At 37.4% G+C, this 21,676-nt stretch overlaps 1 protein-coding gene across 1 annotated transcript; it reads right to left on the reverse strand.

The window, feature by feature from the left end:
• Positions 1-1,312: 1,312 nt before the first annotated feature.
• On the reverse strand, positions 1,313-6,057 carry LOC127077332 (uncharacterized). The gene is made up of 4 exons (XM_051018715.1): positions 5,782-6,057; positions 5,583-5,682; positions 1,905-2,297; positions 1,313-1,765 (listed from the first exon to the last, which is right to left on the reverse strand). Exons 1-4 carry the CDS (start codon positions 5,886-5,888, stop codon positions 1,637-1,639), a joined length of 729 nt encoding a protein of 242 aa, XP_050874672.1. The 5' UTR covers positions 5,889-6,057; the 3' UTR covers positions 1,313-1,636.
• Between the last annotated feature and the right edge of the window lie 15,619 nt (positions 6,058-21,676).

A 21,676-nucleotide genomic window follows, 5' to 3' on the forward strand; every position in this document is an offset into this window, starting at 1 on the left:
TATTTATATTCACACTTCAAGTATTCAATCTTGAACATGAGAGAAAATGCTAAACAATGTATGAATGTATATGTACTTACAAGTTAGGGTTATATATATATATATATATATATATATATATATATATATATATATATATATATATATATATATATATATATATATATATATATATATATATATGTGAATTTTAAAATGAAAAAAATAGGCAACATCTTAAAATTATTCAAGCTTAAGGCCTAATAATTCATGAACTTGGGATTTTAGATCGAAAATTTAGAGGGGAAATGAACCCTTAACTTTGTGGCATATAAATTTTTCATGCTTTAGAAAATATAGGGCTGCGTGCAATCACACATAGGAAACATATTCCGGACTAAGTTTTTTTTTTAAAACTTGGTATCCAATTTTGTGAGTGATTAATTTAAGGAGATCAATCTCAGAAAATTTTACCCTATACCCCCCCTACAATTGTACCCATACCCCTACATTAAATTTTTTTTGACCAAAATACCCTCATTTCTATAAATAAAAAAAAAATTAAAAAAGAAAATTAAAAAAAAAAACATACCGGAAGACTTTAGGAAAGACTTCCGGAACACACATAATGCATACCGAAACACTTCTCCAAAGAATTCCGGTATGCACATTTTTTTGAATTTTTTTTTATCTGAACCGGAACTCTTTCCTTAAGTGTTCCAGTTTGCTTTTTTTGTGTTCCGGAAGTCTTTCCTAAAGTCTTCCGGTTTGGAAAAATACATACCAGAAGTCTTTTTGCAAGAGTTCCGGTGCGAGGGGTGTGAAAGTGTAATTTTTGCAATTTTCAACTGAATGGTAAAAATGAAATGGTAAATTGGTTAAAACCAATTAAGGGTAAAATGGGAATTTTTAAATTTTTGTAGGGGTATGGGGTTAATTGTAGGAGTACAAGGTAAAATTTTCTCAATCTCATCATCCACTTGCAGGACCCATTTTGAAACCTTGAAAATAGTATACTCTCAAGACCCAAATCTTGGTCAACCCTGGAGTAGACGCATTGACACAGTTCGGCAGAAGATCAATAGCATCTCTATCTCTATTATTTATTGTTGTGATATAATCTGTCCATAGAATAAATACTTTGAAATGAGAAACAGAACCACACCCACAAGAATTTAACATAATCGTCATACTTGAATTCTTCTACTGGAACATCATCCCATGAGGTTTAACCGGAACTTTTACCATTTTGTCCATCTAACCAAATGCTGCCTAGAAATTATTCATAATTATAATAGAATATGTCTTTTCTTCACATTACCAAAATCGTGGATACTAAAAAGTTCAAGCTCTCATTAGTACTGAAGTGCAACTATTACTGTATTACAGAAACAATTTTAAAAAACTATGGCTCTGTTGTAAATGCATCAAACCAGTTCAGTATGCGATGAATGTCTTAGTCTGTCAAAACCTATGCCAGCATTCAGTTCATTGCACGCAATACAAGAGACTAGGATACTTTAGGGAGGTACAAAGAAAATAAGATAAATAATTCTTATGAACATGTTAAAAAGAAAACAGTTTAAAAAGACCATGGTTGTGAGAATCAGACCCTTGAAAAGACTAGTTCCTTGTTTGCATGTAAGGGACCTGTTATTCAACCATATAACTCGCGCCATGGCTCCTTGATCTCTTTTGATGTCTTTTTTGGATTCCATATCACTTTGTCTTCTGAAAACTGCAGACCTGTACTGCTAGCTAAAATCTCACCTATTTCACAAATTGCCTAGCAGAAATCACAAAAAATTAGCTATGGAGGAGTTTACGCCCATCTATTGCAGAAGAAAATGGAATGTAATTATGGGCATTCTTTAAGGAAATGTAATTATATCATGTGCTTTAAAAGTGGTAAGGAAAATGAATACCTCATGCTGTTTGGTAGATTTATTGTCCGAATATTGACTAGTTTGTCCAATTAGAAAAAAGGTAGGTAACTTCATTACACGAACAAAGTGAAGAAAACATGCAAAATTTTCATGTTGAATCCGCAATGAAGATGGTGGTTCCTGGGTTTTCTGTAGTAAGGTCTGCATTATGTCTGTAATTTGACCAATCTGTATGCCATAAGTTAAGGCTTTGCTTTCATCTGATTTTAGGGATTTACTGTTCCCTTTAACTTTGGATGATTCCACCAAAAAAGGTACCAAAAGTGTAGGCATGGTAGATGGATCATCGCCTTTTAAAATTTTATTAAGGACCTCGTTAAGAGCACATGCTAGTACTGGCGGATCATAATGCTGCATAATCACAACTGACACCTGGATAACAAATTTTCAAGGAAATTATTTGAGACTTATGTTTAACCATTAATTTCTTTTAAAATCATATGAATTAAAATTGATATGAAATTGATATGGGCGTGTTTTATAGAAAAATGAAGCTTTTAAAATTTTGAATGTTAAGATTCTCAATAAAACTCTATACATTAGTTCTTTAACCATTCCCCATAAAGCACTTTAGTGAGACCGAACTTATAATTAGTAGCAAATGATAAATATATGTTAATAAGTAATAACGAACAATTATAGCTCTCTGAAAGAAGAATCACTCCAGACATTAGATAATCTTGCTTGATCAGTGCTTTGAGGAAAAGAGTACTTGAGATGAAGCTAACTGGGTCGCTATGCTTGCTATGAGGGAGAAGCTTCGCTATGGTGGTCTTCATGGAAGCAAGACCATCTAATGTCAACCTGTAAAACTTTTGAGAAGGCACTCAGCTAGACCATCCAATGAAGGAACAGTGAAGAGCACTGCATACAAGGGTACTTCGTCAGAGGATAGTGACAACCATGGTGTGAATATAGGCATCGAAACAGAGATAATGTCAAAAGAGGATAAGAAATGGCATCAGCCCAGAGGAGTGGTTCTTGAGTGGATCAGATGACACATGGCTTCCAAAACACCCACTGCACCACATGAAATGTCAGAAGCTTTCTCGATTGCGTAGGGGGCTATGCAGTTTGAATTGCAGTTTCAACATTTTCAGAAAGAGGGTGTGGCACATATACGAAGAGAGGGAGTTACAGGTCATGGGTAGCAGTTAAGCAGAGTGAAAGAAGGATTGCAAAGGTGGCTGGAAAACAGTTAGATTTTGGGAGAGTTTTGGCACTCTTGAATTGCCCATTGTGCATCTTTTTATTTAACCTTGTAAACTTTGTTATTCTGATTCTGGATAACTGTTCAGAATCTTTATCTTTAATACAATAGGCTTTTATTTCCCTTATTTGGTGTATGAGATTATCTGGTACCTACCAGGATTTTAAAAATGGAGGAGTAAGCCAAAACCAAATCAATAGAGAGAATGGAAGGGAAAGCACACTCTGAATTTAATGGGTCAAGCCCTAACTATTATCTCTTGTGGTCCAAGTACGACAATTTCCAAACCATGGTCTTTAAGTTGAGCCATTTGGAGTGAGTTCAGCAATAACAAAATTCGAGGAACAATCAATAGCATCAATTTAAGATTTCAGCAACAGCTGGGCAAATGGACGTGATAAAGCAAAGGTTACAAGCTGGCTGGTCTACTTCCAATTCGTTGGTGGCAGAAATTTCAATCCATGAACAACGGAATTCATGAGGAAATTCACGTGTTTCACGCATAGCTCGGCGATACTATTTCAAGTTATAGGACTTCGGTGGAAGAACCTGGAAGAGGCAGTTGGGTACTTATCTCCTTCACTTTCAACACAAGGCGAAACTCATTGTGGACAGTATTGATAATAAACTCAAATAGGCTAGAACATACAGGAGGCACTAGAGGACGATGGGAACACTTACATTTCGTTGGGGGAAAAAAAGTGGGGAAAACAATAGAAAGTGTTGTGTGGCTGAGACGGAGAAGTGAAGATACTGGAATTAGGGAATGAGAGGGGAGAATGAGGAATATAGAGAGGGGGCATGTAACCAAAAGAGTATCATAAAAATTGTTAAAGGAATATAGGGCTAGGCTAATTGAAGAAGTTGGTTCTTCTTCCGCGAGAAAGGGGTTCAATAGTTATGTCATTTCTGTGTTTATCCTTTTAATTTCATCACTTCTGTGAGGAGCATTGCTCCATTTCATCTTTAATTTCTTCTATATTTCCAATTTCTGTAAAGTACAGAGAATACAATCTCTGTTAGTATCACTGTTGCATCATTAAATTCCAGTTTCTTTCTATTTTATTTTCTGGTTCCTATCACATTCCCCTAGTTTAAAGTCAAGGAGAAGCATACATTGTTTTTAATAAGTCAACCCCAGTTGAGGCATTTATCTATTGGAAAGAAAATGCCGAAGTTCGTAGTCGTCTAAGTTGAAGTGTAATTATATGTTAACAGAGAAACAACTTTGACAAAAGATCTAAAAATAATGTCCACATGTAAGTGAGTATCAAATAAAACCAGAAGAATCGGCACTGGTAAACAAATCATCTATAAGTGCTAAACTCTGCCTTTAGGAAGGAAAAAACAATGGGAGAAAAAGTAAATTTATTCTCTCAATCTCCTCTTCATAAGCATTGGTGTTTTGATTCATTATCTTATCTGACATTAGTATCAAATCATTATAATCCAGCCACCAAACTATTATTTGAAAATCAAATAAGAGCTAGCCAACTATATTTAAAGCCAAACGTCAAAAACGACGTTCAAAGGTAAAGTGAATGGTATGTGGCGCATTCAACAGAGAGTTTCTTTAATTTCAAAGGTCTACAACACGTGGTACATACTCAAGACTGAATTTAATGTCAAAGAATATAGAACAAAATCAAAATTATGATTAATGAACCATAACAAAGGGATAAGAAAAGAAATAAACATCAGTTCATTTCTACCAGCTTCAAATAACCAATACCACACGTTACACCCCCAGAATGGGCCTAGCGGCTAATTAGCGAATTCATCAAAATTCACAACGATGTAGTGCCGCTATTTGACAACAATGGATACAGCAGTTTCTAACATTGTTCAACGCTTTTATTTATGATTAGGTTGCATTCTGTTCATGAAGATAACTAAAATCTAAACAATGAAAAACTAGAATAAAAATGTTTCCTTATTAAGAAAGATCTCGAGATTATTTGGATAGAGGCATGGTCCTGGATAGAATATCATGGTGGAATTGATCCATAAAACCAACCTCACTTAGTAGGATAAGGCTTGGTTGTTGTTGTTGTATGCTTCAATATGACGAAATGAAACTAAACAAATACAATGAATCATAGACTTCATCGTAGACAAAGTAAAATATATCAAACATATTTATGGCTAGGGTGGGCAATTGCAGCCCCAATACGAAGGTTTTAGGGGTTTATACTTTCTACAACGGTATTACAACCACAATACCAAGGTTTCCATCGTAAACTACAACTACAACCGCAATTTCAAACCCTAATCCCCTAAATTGAAAGAGATCCTACAAGTATAGGTCAACTTCATTAAAGAAAAAAAATGATATCATTGTTTTTCCTGCTCGTATAAGCTCCATTTCTTGAAATAATTACTATATAGCATAACAAAATGATAGAGCAATTGCAATAGGTAAAAGTGTAGTTGAAAAAAAGGAGGACCTTGTAAATGCCGTGATTATCAACATAGTGAAGAACATTCCCTGATGCTTTATGGTCCTTGATTCCATAACTCTCCAAAGAGAGTTCAAACGAATCCTCTCTGAAACCAAAATAATTATAAATAAAAAAAAAAAGGAATAACCGATTAATATTGATGTAAAAAGAATAGAATAAGAAAAAGAAAAGGAAGAACGGTTACAGGCGGGTGAAGGAGGAAGAAGGGTTAGGGTGAAGAGATTCTGAGATAGCAGAGGCGAAACCCTCTGAGTCTCTGAACATAAACACTGTGACCGGAGCTAACTTCATTTCGGTATCGTGCTACCTGTTCGCTCGCTTGTTCCAGACAACTGCTACTATGGTTTTCCGATTTCACTCCGGTAACTAGAGTTGTGATGTTTTCAACTAGTATTTTCTAAGACCCAAATTTGTCATTTGAAAAAGAAAAAATATAACTGAATTCAAGCCTCTCAAATTAATCCTAAAAATAACTTTTTGGTCCTTCTACTATACTTACCAAATTAATTTTCTATTTTGATTTCACACAATTTTTCTTTTTATATTTTTTTAAAGAAAAAATTAATATGCGATAATTAATGGGTATCCGAAAATATGTCATACTCTTCTCTTAGGAAGTGAAGATGAAGGGGATCAACCTAAGTTTCTCAATTGTAAGATGCATAAATATGGTAATAAGGTAAGACTTTGCAATGACATTTGCCACTTGTTAGAGATGCACTTAAGTCTTATGCGAGGGAGAGAGAAAGAAAAAAAGTTCACTTTAAGAAAAATGATAGAAAAAAATAGTTGTTGGTTGGGTCCAAAAATGTCCATTTCACATAAGATTTAGTAAGAGGATAGTCAATCAGTTATGGCAGTCAGTGATTTCATTTGTCGTAGGACTGACAAGCTAAAATTGAGCGGCTTGCAAAGAAATTTATCTCAATCATAAAACATACTCCTGAAATGAAATCAAAAGTATAGTGATATGTTTGTAAAATACCTATTAAGGGTGAAGGGACTGCAAACTACCCTTAAGGAACCACCTTGAGGGATCACCTTAAGGAACCTTCGTTAGGGAGCGCCTTACCTTGAATATTCCTTGCTCATCCAATCACGGGAAATATGGGAAAAGATGTTCCTTATTTAGAGAGAAGTTAGAGTCAACAGTTTAATCTACATCTCCCTAGAAAATAGGGATTCAACGATCCACCACTGATTAAGTGGCTGGTTACCCTCTCCAAGGAAACTCTAGGCCTAGGAGCCTTTACAAATACCTCAATATTAGGGTTGAGGGGGAAAATTACAATACACCAATAATAACGCATAAACACATAACTTCTCACCTCACTTGAGTTTGCTCTCTCTCTCTATAGCCAAAAACACCACCAAACATGGTCTCTTATCGTCGTGGGCAAGCCATAACTACTAGAAAAATACTAAGGCCTCTGGTCATCCTTACCAGCATATTGGTGTCACGCAATCATGTATTTTTTGACAAGTACAGTGGCTCCCACCATGAGGACCTGGTAAAACTAACATGTGTCATATTTTAGTTATCATCGCTTTCACCGCCTTCTTTTTAAGATGACCAACAAAGTTCCATAGTTTGAGGTTTCGTTGAATGAGGAAGCTCCAACTCCTCCCGAAGGAAATACGTTAAGCAGGTGATAATCACGAATGTAATATCCCTAAGACTCTTTGAAGCCGGTCAAGGAGAACTAGGGGCCAACATCACCTTTTCCAGCAATGACAATGTTGGAATCATCTCGCATGATGACGACCCCATGCTCATCACTATGCAACACAACAATTTGGATATCAAACGAGTTTTGATAGATCCAGAAAGCTCAATTGACATCCTCTTTTGGGAAACTTTTCAAAAGCTCAAACTCGATCCCAGCAAGACTAAGGCGTTCCATAGATCGTTGGTAGGTTTTGTTGGTGTAAGCCCTAGAGGTCAATACTTTTGGTACTTGTATCGAATTATTTATTAATAATAAAAGGCTTTTTCTTTATTATGTTTGTTTAATAAAGTCCCTAGAATAGCTAGTCCGTTTAATGTATCAAGTGTGACTTAATCATGAGATCACATTAAACATAAGGACATTATTCTTAAAGTATCCGTAGTCGAGCTTTATTGTGAAGTGGGATAATATTAAAGCATTAAGACTATTATGTATATAGACTGATGATCACATCTCATGAATCATGGATAAGGAGTTATTAAGTCTTAAACATAGGTATGAATATTAAGAGTAATATTTATACTGGATTGACTCGCTATGAGAAGACTATATAGAATGTTATGCAAAGTGTCATAAGTTATTCTCATGGTGATAATGGTGTATACCACCCTTCGACCTGAAACCACTATGGACCCTAGATGTAAAGTCGAGTGCCTTATTACTGATCAAACATTGTCCATAACTGGATGACCATAAAGACAGTTGATGGGTATTCCACGAAGCATGCTGAGAGACACGAGTGATCTAGATGGAATTTGCCCATACTGCGTAATAGGATAAATGTCTATGGGCCCAATATTAAACTGGACAAGGATGACGCGGTATATGCCTTGTGTTCAATATAGACATAAGGGCAAAAGGGTAATTATACACATAAGTATTATCACAAAAGGATTTGTCAAATCACATGATATTTTCGTGTCTTGGATAGCAGTGATGTGTTGCTAGATACCGCTCACTATTTATTATGTTAAATACGTGACTTAATATAATTACCAATGCCTCGAAAACCTACAGGGTCACACACAAAAGGACGGATTGATGAGAGATAGAGTAACTAAGGAACAATGTAAGGTATGGTGCACTTAAGTGAATTGTAGAACATCGCAAGATACGGTGTACTTAAGTAGAATACGAAATATGGTAAGGTACCATGCGCTTAAGTGATTTTGGCATATTATAAGATATGGGTCACATACACTTAAGTGGGTTTTTTAGCTTGCAGCCCACACAAGTGGTTCTATAAATAAAACCCTTGTGCAGAAGTATTTGTGCAGTTGCAATTTCGTTTCTCTCTCTCTCTCTCTCTCTCTCTCTCTCTCTCTCTCTCTCTCTCTAAAGCCTTCATTCGTAGCAGCTAGCACTGAGATTGAAGGAATTCGTTCGTGTGGACTGAGTAGAGGCGTTGTCATCGTTCAACTTTCGTGATCGCTCCGTAGATCTGCATCAAAGGTTTCAATCGCCACAAGAGGTAACAATTCTATCACTGATCATGCAAATTCGTAAGGATCACTAAAGGAGAAATTTTTAAATTCTGCTGCATTTTGGATCACTCTTCTCCTTCAGTGGTATCAGAGCCACTTACGAAACCATGCATCTGATAGCTGTTTATTTTCTGTATTAATACGATTAAAAGACAGAATGAATCAAAGAATAAACGAGTAATTAAATTTGGCATCATGTGTGTACGATTTGGATGATTGATGTTGACTATGCTTCGGAATCCGACATTAGTATGGTGAAGCAGCGATACATCGATCGTCCATAGGTTACGCAATTGAGATCGATCAAGTTATATATATGATATAAGTAATCCTGATGCAAAATACGGTATATATGATATACTGTTTCTGTTTCGTTCATTCGAACACTTAATGGTTGTTTTCCTTTGAGCGATCAATGGTCATTTGCTTCTTGATCCGACATTAGTATGGTGAAGCAATGACGTGTTGATCAATCATACTGAATTAACAATCGAGATGTGTTTGACGGTCTGAAATTGGTGCATTAGGGTTAATGACGGCACAAGGGTTGTGCTGTCAGAGGGTTATGCGATTAGGGTTGTGACTGCGCAAGAGTTGTTCTTTAAAGTATTAAGTGTTGATGCAAAAACCGACGTCGATTTCAAATGAATTGTTCATTAAAAATTTGAGTCGGGGCGCAGCCCCTTTGACCCCCGTCCACTGACCGAGAAGCGGTCCCCCGGCTAACTCTGCATAGTGTGATCGGTCGCCAAAATTTAATTCGGTTTTAATTAATTAACAGAATTTAAATTAACAATAATAATGTATTTATTATTATTGTCTTGTGGTGATCGGTTATGGCCTTAGTTTTCCTTTATTTTGTTTTGGGATTTTAAAATACGACCTGCGTGTCGTGCCTCTATTTTAATCTCTTAATGTAACTTCTTTTCTCATCTCACTCCCTCGTATGTAAAACGAGTTTCTTTTATGTAATGTAATGTTATGAAGAAAGAGAAGAATACAATATCAAAGGAGGACAACCTTGAAGATCTTGCTTGGAGAAGCTTAGATCGTTATTAGGTTAGCTTAGGTTCTCTCATTGGCTTGGGAGAACAATCGCGCTAGGGGCCATAAGTGTTTCATTATGTATGTTGATGCGTGTGAATGTATGTTGATGCATGTGAGAGATGATTTATATGATAAATAAGCCGGTGGGATCAAAATAATTGCAAATTCCCTCAAATTAAATTTTAAGTTTATGCTTTCCAAGTTTTAGCACTCATCAAGACTAGTATTAGATAATGTAGGTTTCGCCTACACGAGGTGCATGTTCTATATTAGTAAGGTGTGATAGGATAATTGTAATATCCAATTGCTAAAACAATGGGTCAAACTTAACTAAACAAATTATAATAAGATTATATATGTTTAGAAACAAGAGTTGGAAATGATCCATGTGATGGATTGGAATAAGGAGTTATTCACCCAACTAAAATATTCGAGAGTTGTATTAGATACAACTGGAAGGAGTTCCTACCTAAATAACCTAGTTTTGTGTAATCCGTCTACGCGGACTTAGAACAAAGTGAAATGTAGATCTCGACCCACTAGAAAATCTCCCAACGGGATTTTCCGAATCAAATGGTGAGGATCATTTGTTTTGAGTAAAATAGTGGGAGCATATTTAATTAAAGGCCTAATTAAATATGTCCATGATACTTATATTTTCATTATTTTCATGTAGATTACCATGACAACAAACACCTCTAACAACATTTTACGATCAATCCTTGACAAGGAAAAATTGTCTGAGACAAATTTTCTGGATTGGCACCGAAATCTGAGGATTGTCCTCAAACATGATCGAAAGTTGTATGTCTTGGAGAAACCTGTTCCTGAAGAGGAACCTCCTAGTTCTGCACCTAAGGCAGAAAGAAATGCTTATAAGAAGCATGTTGATGATGCCATGAAACTGCTTGTCTCATGCTAGCTACCATGAACTCAGAGTTGCAAAAGCAACATAAGAACATGGCAGCGTTTGATATGATCGAACACCTAAAGATGCTCTATCAAGAGCAAGCAAGGCATGAAAGGTTTGAAGTTTCAAAAGCCCTTTTTCAAGGCAAGTTAGCTGAGGGAGCCCCTGTAGGTCCCCATGTGCTCAAGATGATTGGGTATGTGGAAAACCTTGAGAGGTTGGGTTTTCCCCTCGGAAAGGAACTTGCGACTGATTTGATCTTGCAATCATTGTCAGATAGATTCAGTCAATTTATCCTTAATTTCAATATGAATGATTTCGAAAAATCTCTTTCTAAACTGCTAGCCATGTTAAGAACTGCTTAGCAAAATCTGAAGTCAAAAGGGAAGTCCATTCTGATGATCGGAAATGGAAAGAGACGGAACAAACGACCCACCAAGCAGGGTGATAAAGGGAAAGGCAAGGAAGTTGCCAAACCCAAACCCATTGTTGTTGCTCTAAAGCCTAGTGGAGGCATAGCAAAGGAAGACACCTGCTTCCGTTGCGGTAAGACCGGACACTGGAAGAGAAACTGCCCAAAGTACCTGGAAGATAAGACGAATGGAGTAGAGACTTCAACTTCAGGTATTTTTGTTATTGAAATTAATTTATATACTTCTGCATCATGGGTATTAGATATTGGATGCGGTTCTCACATTTGTACCAATGTGCAGGGGCTAAAAAGGAGTAGAGATTTGGCAAAAGGTGAAGTTGACCTACGAGTTGGCAATGGAGCAAAGGTTGCTGCTTTAGCCGTAGGAACTTATGTATTGACTTTACCTAGTAGTTTAATAATCCAATTAGAGAAATGTTATTATGTACCTGCAATTAGCAGGAATATTATTTCTGTTTCTTGTTTTGACAAGTTTGATTGTTCATTTATAATAAAGAACAATTGTTGTTCAATTTATTTGAATGATATATTCTATGCTACTACACAAATGAACAATGGACTATATGTCCTTGATCTTGAAATGCTTATTTATAACATTAATACTAAAAGTATGAAACCTAATGAGTTAAATCCAACTTACCTTTGGCATTGTTGATTAGGCCACATAAATGAGAAACGCATTTCCAAACTCCATAAAGATGGACTCTTGGACTCTTTTGATTATGAATCATATGAGACATGCAGATCTTGTTTAATTGGAAAGATGACAAAGTCTCCATTCACAGGAAAAGGCGAAAGAGCTAATGATCTTTTGGCCCTCATGAAGGAGAATTGCGGTCCAAAACGCAACGGAAATTAAAATTTTCTCCTTTAGAGATCCTTACGAATGGTCATGATCAGTGATAGAATATTTACCTCTTGTGACAATTGAAACCTTTGGTGCAGATCTCTTGTGACGATCAAAACCTTTGATGCAGATCCACGAAGCGATCACGAACGTTGAACGATGACAACGTCTCTACTCAGTCCACACGAACGGATTCCTTCAATCTCAGTGCTAGCTGGTACGAATGAAGGCTTTGAATGAGAGAGAGAGAGAGAGAGAGAGAGAGAGAGAGAGAGAGAAAACGAAAATAATGCAACCGCAATGAATGCTTCTGTACAAGGGTTCTATTTATAGAACCACTTGTGTGGGCTTCAAGCTAAAAAGCCCACTTAAGTGTATTTTAGCCCATATCTTATAATATGCCCAAAATCACTTAAGCCCATGGTACCTTACCATATTTCGTGTTCTACTCAAGTACACCGTACCTTACGATGTTCTATAATTCACTTAAGGGCACCGTACCTTACGATATTCCTTAGTTACTCTATCTCTCATCAATCCGTCCTTTGTGTGTGACCCTGTAGGTTTTCGTGACGTTGGCAATTATATTAAATCACGCATTTAACATAATAAACAGTGAGCGGTATCTAGCAACACATCACTGCTACCCAAGACACGAAAATGTCATGTGATATGACAAAACCTTCTGTGATAATACTTATGTGTATAATTACCCTTTTGCCCTTATGTCTATATTGAACACAAGGCATAGACCGTGTCATCCTTGTCCAGTTCAATATTGGGCCCATAGACATTTATCTTGTTATGCAGGATGGGTAAATTCCATCTAGGTCACTCATGTCCCTCAGCATGCTTCGTGGAGTACCCATCAACTGTCTTTATGGTTATCCAGTTACGGACAACGTTTGATCAACAATAAAGCACTCGACTCTACATCTAGGGTCCATAGTGGTTTCAGGTCGAAGAGTGGTATACACCATTATCACCATGAGAATAACTTATGACACTTTGCATAACTTTCTATATAGTATTCTCATAGCGGGTCAATCCGGTATAAATATTACTCTTAACATTCATACCTATGTTTAAGACTTGATAACTCTTTATCCATGATCCATGAGATGTGATCATCAGTCTACAAACATAATAGTCTTAATGCTTTAATGTTATCCCACTTCACACTAAAGCTCGACTACGGATACTTTAAGAATAGTGTCCTTATGTTTAATATGTTCTCATGATTAAGTCACACTTAATACATTAAACGGACTATCTATTCCAGGGACTTTATTAATCAACCATAATAAAGAAAATGTCTTTTATTATTAATAAATAATTCGATACAAGTACCAAAAAGTATTGGCCTCTAGGGCTTACACCAACAATCTCCCACTAGCACTAGAGCCAATCATGCATACCCCGTATGCCCATTGATCTAGTATGGCCATCATGCTTCTGCTGCGCAAGAGGCTTTGTCAGTGGGTCATCATGCTTCTGCTGCGCAAGAGGCTTTGTCAGTGGGTCAGCTATATTGTCAAGTGTAGGTACTTTACATATTTTCAAATCTCCTCTATCTATTATCTCTCGAATGAGATGATAACGCCTGAGTATGTGTTTGGATCGTCGGTGAGATCTAGGCTCCTTAGCTTGTGCGATAGCACCATTGTTATCATAATAGAGACCAATGGGATCCACAATGCTAGGGACTATGCCAAGTTCACTAATGAACTTTTTGATCCAAACAACTCCCTTTTTCTGCATTTGAGGCAGTAATATACTCGGCCTCGGTTGTAGAATCAGCAACTGTATCTTGCTTTGAACTTTTCAAGCTCACAACGCCACTATTTCAGCAAAACACATAACCATTGGAATCATTCATATTAAAGCGTCTCAGCACCTTGTCTATGTACTCTGACTTAGGCCAAGCATTTTATGATCTATCTCTATAGATTCTGATTCCTAATATATAGGCTGCTTCACCTAGGTCCTTCATAGAAAAGCATTTCCCCACCCAAGACTTTACTTGTTGCAGGGTAGGGATATCGTTTCCAATGAGTAATATGTCATCTACATATAATACCAGGAAAACGATCATGCTCCCACTAACCTTCTTGTAGACACAAGGCTCATCTTCGTTCTTGATGAATCCATATTGTTTTACTGTTTCATCAAAACGAAGATTCCATGAGTAGGTCACAGGCTCATCTTGATCCATGAGTAATACATCACCTTGATCCATATATCTCAGGTAGGTGACGTATCCTGCCTGACCTACGCTGGTCTTGTTCTACTTAAGCAGCTTGCTCTTACACAACTACTTGTGTTTCCTGCTCCAATTCCTCCATAGGTGTGTCGATGCTTTGTGATTCTTGAATTTCTTCAAGCTCTACTTTCCTCCCACTGGTTCCTTTGGAAATAAAATCCTTTTCTAGGAAAACTCCAGTTCGAGCGACAAACACTTTGCCCTAAGAAGGATTGTAGAAGTAATACCCTCTTGTTTCTTTAGGATACCCCACAAATAATCATTTGTCAGATTTGGGCTCAAGCTTAGTTGAAATTTGTCGTTTCACATAAACCTCGCAACCCCAAATCTTTATGTAAGACATATGTGGTTTCTTACCACTCCACATCTCATATGGTGTCTTCTCAACCTTTTTGGATGGAACACGGTTAAGTGTGTAAGCTGCTGTCAATAGTGCATGTCCCAAAAAGGACTTTGGGAGATCGGCGTGACTCATCATGGATCAGACCATGTCCAACAGGGTTCGATTTCTTCTCTCAGGCACACCATTCCATTGGGGTGTTCCAGGAGGAGTGAGTTGGGATAGAATCCCACACTCTTTCAGATGGTCATCAAACTCTAGGCTTAAATATTCACCACCTCGATCTGAACGAAGAGTTTTAATATTCTTACTTAGTTGATTTTGTACTTCATTCTTGAATTCCTTGAACTTTTCAAAGGACTCCGATTTGAGTTTCATTAGATACACATAACCGTGTTTACTGAAATCATCGGTAAATGAAGTACTGAAAACCTCCTCTGGCTGGTATGTTCAGTGGTCCACATACATCAGTATGTATGAGGGCCAAAAGATCATCAGCTCTTTCACCTTCTCCTGTGAATGGAGATTTTGTCATCTTCCAAGTACTTTGGGCAGTTTCTCTTCCAGTGTCTGGTCTTACCGCAATGGAAGCAGGTGTCTGCCTTTGCTATGCCTCCACTAGGCTTCAAAGCAGCAACAATGGGTCTGGGTTTGGCAACTTCCTTGCCTTTCCCTTTATCACCCTGCTTGGTGGGCCTTTTGTTCTGTCTCTTTCCATTTCTGATCATCAGAATGGATTTCCCTTTTGTCTTCAGATTCTGCTCAGCAATTATTAACACGGCTAGCAGTTCAGGAAGAGATTTGTCCATATCAATCATATTAAAATTTAGGACAAATTGACTGAAACTATCTGGCAACGATTGCAAGATCAAATCAGTCGCAAGTTCCTTTTCGAGGGGAAAACCCAATCTCTTAAGGTTTTCCACATACCCAATCATCTTGAGTACATGGGGACCTACAGGGGCTCCCTCAGCTAACTTGCTTTGAAAAAGGGCTTTTGAAACTTCAAACCTCTCATGTCTTGCTTGCTCTTGATAGATCAGCTTCAGGTGTTCGATCATATCGAACGCTGACATGTTCTCATGTTGCTTTTGCAATTCTGAGTTCATGGTAGCTAGCATGAGACAAGCAGTTTCATTGGCATCATCGACATGCTTCTTATAAGCATCTCTTTCTGCCTTAGGTGCAGAACTAGGAGGTTCCTCTTCAGGAACAGGTGTCTCCAAGACATACAACTTTCTATTATGTTTGAGGACAATCCTCAGGTTTCGGTGTCAATCCAGAAAATTTGTCCTAGACAATTTTTCCTTATCAAGGATTGATCGTAAAATGTTGTTAGAGGTGTTTGCTGTCATGGTAATCTACATAAGGATTAATGAAAATATAAGTATCATGGACATATTTAATTAGGCCTTTAATTAAATATGCTCCCACTATTTTACTCAAAACAAATGACCCTCATCATTTGATTCGGAAAATCCCGTTGGAAGATTTTCTAGTGGGTCGAGATCCATATTTCACTTCGTTCTAAGTCCGCGTAGGCGGATTACACAAAACTAGGTTATTTAGGTAGGAACTCCTTCCAGTTGTATCTCATACAACTCTTGAAAATTTCAGTTGGGTGAATAATTCCTTATTCCAATCCATCATATGGATTATTCCCAACTCTTGCTTCTAAACATATATAATAAAATTATAATTAAGTTTGACTCATCGTTTTAGCAGTTGGATATTACAATTATCCCATCGCACCTTAACTAATACAAAACATGCACCTCGCGTAGGCGAAACCTACATTATTCGATACCAGTCTTGATGAGTGCTAAAACTTGGAAAGCAAACATATATAATATTATTATAATTTGTTTAGTTAAGTTTTACCCATTGTCTTAGCAGTTGGATATTACAATTATCCCATCACACCTTACTAATATGTAGATCATGCACCTCGCGTAGGCGAAACCTACATTATCCGATACTAGTCTTGATGAGTGCTAAGACTTGGAAAGCATAAACTTAATATTTTAGTTTGAGGGAATTGCAATTGTTCTGATCTCGCCGGCTTATTTATCATATAAATCGTCTCTCACATGCATCAACATACATACACATGCATCAACATACATAATGAAACAGTTATGGCCCCTAGCGCAATTGTTCTCCCAAGCCAATGGGAGAACCTAAGCTAACCTAATAACGATCTAAGCTTCTCCAAGCAAGATCTTCAAGGTTGTCCTCCTTTTATATTGAATTCTTCTCTAAGCTTCTCCAAGCAAGATCTTCAAGGTTGTCCTCCTTTGATATTGAATTCCTCTCTTTCTTCATAACATTGTCTTCTTTTCTTTCTTCATTACATTACAGAAGAAACTCGTTTTACATACGAGGAATTGAGATGAGAAAAGAAGTTACATTAAGAGATTAAAAGGAGAGGCACGACACGCAAGTCGTATTTAAAAACCCAAAACAAAATAAAGGACAACTAAGGCCATAACTGATCACAACAAGGCAATAATAATAAACACATTATTATTATTAATTTTAATTCCTTTAATTAATTAAAACCAAATTAAATTTCGGCGACCGATCACACTACGCAGAGTTAACCGGGGGTTCCGCTGCCCGGTCAGCGGATGGTCAAGGGGCAGCGCCCCTGTCCAAAATTTTTAACGAACAATTCATTTGAAATGGACATTGTTTTGCATTAACACAACTCTTGCGTAGTCACAAAACTGAAACCCCAAAATTTTGACTCTGTGAGTGTGACGACCGTCACAGGCAATTTTGGATCTGTGAGTGTGACGACCGTCACAAAGCATGTGATGACCGTCACAAAACATGTGACGACCGTCACAGGCTTGTTACGACCGTCACGGGCTTGTTACGACCGTCACGCATCCAGCTTGTTACGTTCGTCACGAGCTTCACGCGGCCAAAATAACAAAACTTTGAAACAGTCAACAGACGTGTTCCAAAAGCCCTAAATTCACAACTCTTTGACGGCACAACCCTTGCGCCGTCACCAACCCTAATGCGCCAATTTCAGACCGTCAAACACACCTCGATTGTTGATTCAGTATGATTGATCAACAGGTCATTGCTTCACCATACTAATGTCGGATTCCGAAGCAATTGACCATTGATCGCTCAAAGGAAAACAACCATTTAGTGTTTGAATGAACGAAACAGAAACAATATATCATATATACCGTACTTTGCATTAGGATTACTTATATCATATATAAGTTGATCGGTCTCAATTGCGTAACCTATGGATGATCGATGTATCGCTGCTTCACTATACTAATGTCGGTTCCGAAGCATAGTCAACATCAATCATCCAACTCGTACATCATGATGCCAAATTTAATTACCCGTTTAATTAATTATTTCATTCTGTCTTTTAATCATATTAATACAGAAATTAAACAGCTATCCGATTCATGGTTTCGTAAGTGGCTCTGATACCACTGAAGGAGAATTGCGGTCCAAAACGCAGCGGAAATTAAAATTTTCTCCTTTAGAGATCCTTACGAATGGTCATGATCAGTAATAGAATATTTACCTCTTGTGACGATTGAAACCTTTGGTGCAGATCTCTTGTGACGATCAAAACCTTTGATGCAGATCCACGAAGCGATCACGAACGTTGAACGATGACAACGTCTCTACTCAGTCCACACGAACGAATTCCTTCAATCTCAGTGCTAGCTGGTACGAATGAAGGCTTTGAGTGAGAGAGAGAGAGAGAGAGAAAACGAAAATAATGCAACTGCAATGAATGCTTCTGCACAAGGGTTCTATTTATAGAACCACTTGTGTGGGCTTCAAGCTAAAAAGCCCACTTAAGTGTATTTTGGCCCATATCTTATAATATGCCCAAAATCACTTAAGCCCATGGTACCTTACCATATTTCGTGTTCTACTCAAGTACACCGTACCTTACGATGTTCTATAATTCACTTAAGGGCACCGTACCTTACGGTATTCCTTAGTTACTCTATCTCTCATCAATCCGTCCTTTGTGTGTGACCCTGTAGGTTTTCGTGACGTTGACAATTATATTAAATCACGCATTTAACATAATAAACAGTGAGCGGTATCTAGCAACACATCACTGCTACCCAAGACACGAAAATGTCATGTGATATGACAAAACCTTCTGTGATAATACTTATGTGTATAATTACCCTTTTGCCCTTATGTCTATATTGAACACAAGGCATAGACCGTGTCATCCTTGTCCAGTTCAATATTGGGCCCATAGATATTTATCCTGTTATGCAGGATGGGCAAATTCCATCTAGGTCACTCATGTCCCTCAGCATGCTTCGTGGAGTACCCATCAACTGTCTTTATGGTTATCCAGTTACGGACAACGTTTGATCAGCAATAAAGCACTCGACTCTACATCTAGAGTCCATAGTGGTTTCAGGTCGAAGAGTGGTATACACCATTATCACCATGAGAATAACTTATGACACTTTGCATAACTTTCTATATAGTATTCTTATAGCGGGTCAATCCGGTATAAATATTACTCTTAACATTCATACCTATGTTTAAGACTTGATAACTCTCTATCCATGATCCATGAGATGTGATCATCAGTCTACAAACATAATAGTCTTAATGCTTTAATGTTATCCCACTTCACACTAAAGCTCGACTACGGATACTTTAAGAATAGTGTCCTTATGTTTAATGTGTTCTCATGATTAAGTCACACTTAATACATTAAACGGACTATCTATTCCAGGGACTTTATTAATCAACCATAATAAAGAAAATGTCTTTTATTATTAATAAATAATTCGATACAAGTACCAAAAAGTATTGGCCTCTAGGGCTTACACCAACACCTCATACATACTGATGTATGTGGACCACTGAACATACCAGCCAGAGGAGGTTTTCAGTACTTCATCACATTTACTGATGATTTCAGTAGATATGGTCATGTGTATTTAATGAAACACAAATCATAGTCCTTTGAAAAGTTCAAGGAATTCAAGAATAAAGTACAAAACTAACTAGGTAAGAATATTAAAAATCTTCGATCAGATCGAGGTGGTGAGTATTTAAGCCTAGAGTTTGATGACCATCTGAAAGAGTGTGGGATCCTATCCCAACTTACTCCTCCTAGAACACCCCAATGGAACGGTGTGTCTGAGAGAAGAAATCGAAACCTGTTAGACATGGTCCGATCCATGATGAGTCACGCCGATCATCCAAACTCCTTTTGGGGACATGCACTATTGACAACAGCTTACACACTTAAACGTTATCCATTCAAAAAGGTTGAGAAGACACCATATGAGATATGGAGTGGTAAGAAACCACATATGTCTTCCATGAAGATTTGGGGTTGCGAAGTTTATGTGAAACGACAAATTTTAACTAAGCTTGAGCCTAAATCTGACAAATGCTTATTTGTGGGGTATCCTAAAGAAACAAGAGGGTATTACTTCTACAATCCTTCTGAGGGAAAAATGTTTATCGCTCGAACTGGAGTTTTCCTAGAAAAGGATTTTATTTCCAAAGGAATAAGTGGGAGGAAAGTAGAGCTTGAAGAAATTCAAGAATCACAAAGCATTGATACACCTATGGAGGAATTAGAGCAGGAAACACAAGTAGTTGTGGAAGAGCAACCTGCTCAAGTAGAACAAGACCAGCGTAGGTCAAGCAGGATACGTCACCTACCTGAGAGATATGGATATCTCATAACTGATCAAGGTGATGTATTACTCATGGATCAAGATGAGCCTGTGACCTACCAAGAGGCCATAACTGGTCCCGAGTCGGAGAAGTGGCTAGAAGCCATGAAATCTGAAATGGATTCCATGTACACAAACCAAGTTTGGACCTTGGTAGAACCTCCAGTAGGAGTTAACCCTATAGGATGCAAGTGGGTCTTCAAAAATAAGACTGACATGGATGGTAAGGTACATACCTATAAGGAAAGACTGGTTGCAAAAGGATATAAACAAATTCATGGGGTTGTCTATGATGAAACCTTTTCACCAATTGCAATGCTTAAATCTGTTCGAATTTTACTTGCTATCGCTGCATATCATGATTATGAAATATGGCAGATGGATGTCAAAACTGCTTTCCTTAATGGGAATCTTCTTGAGGATGTGTACATGACACAGCCTAAAGGATTTGACATACCAGAAGAAGCCCAAAAGATATGTAAGTTACAAATATCAGTTTATGGATTGAAGCAAGCTTCTAGAAGCTGGAATCTTCATTTTGATGAAACAGTAAAACAATATGGATTCATCAAGAACAAAGATGAACCTTGTGTCTACAAGAAGGTTAGTGGGAGCATGATCGTTTTCCTGGTATTATATGTAGATGACATATTACTCATTGTAAACGATGTCCCTACCCTGCAACAAGTAAAGTCTTGGTTGGGGAAATACTTTTCTATGAAGGACTTGGGTGAAGCAGCCTATATATTGGGAATCAGGATCTATAGAGATAGATCACAAAAGTTGCTTGGCCTAAGTCAGAGTACATACATAGACAAAGTACTGAGACGCTTTAATATGCATGATTCCAAGAAAGGATTCATACCTATGCAACATGGCTTGTGTCTATCAAAACATAATCCCCTTTAACTAAGGAAGAAAGGGATCACATGAATAAGATTCCATATGCATCTGCAATAGGATCTATCATGTATGCCATGTTATGTACTCGACCAGATGTCTCGTATGCTTTAAGTGCAACGAGTAGGTACCAATCTGATCCCGGTGATGCTCATCGGGTAGCTGTCAAGAATATCCTTAAGTATTTGAGAAGGACTAAGGACTCATTCTTGATATATGGAGGTCAGAAAGAGCTTGTTGTAATTGGATACATCGATGCTAGCTTCCAGACAGATAAGGATGACTTTAGATCACAATCTGGTTATGTGTTTTGCTTAAACGATGGAAAAGTTTAAAGCAAAATACAGTTGTTGATTCTACAACCGAGGCCGAGTATATTGTTGCCTCAAGTGCAGCAAAGGAAGTTGTTTG

The sequence above is a fragment of the Lathyrus oleraceus genome, chromosome 1 (genome assembly GCF_024323335.1).
Source record: "Lathyrus oleraceus cultivar Zhongwan6 chromosome 1, CAAS_Psat_ZW6_1.0, whole genome shotgun sequence".
Classification (NCBI taxonomy): domain Eukaryota; kingdom Viridiplantae; phylum Streptophyta; class Magnoliopsida; order Fabales; family Fabaceae; genus Lathyrus; species Lathyrus oleraceus.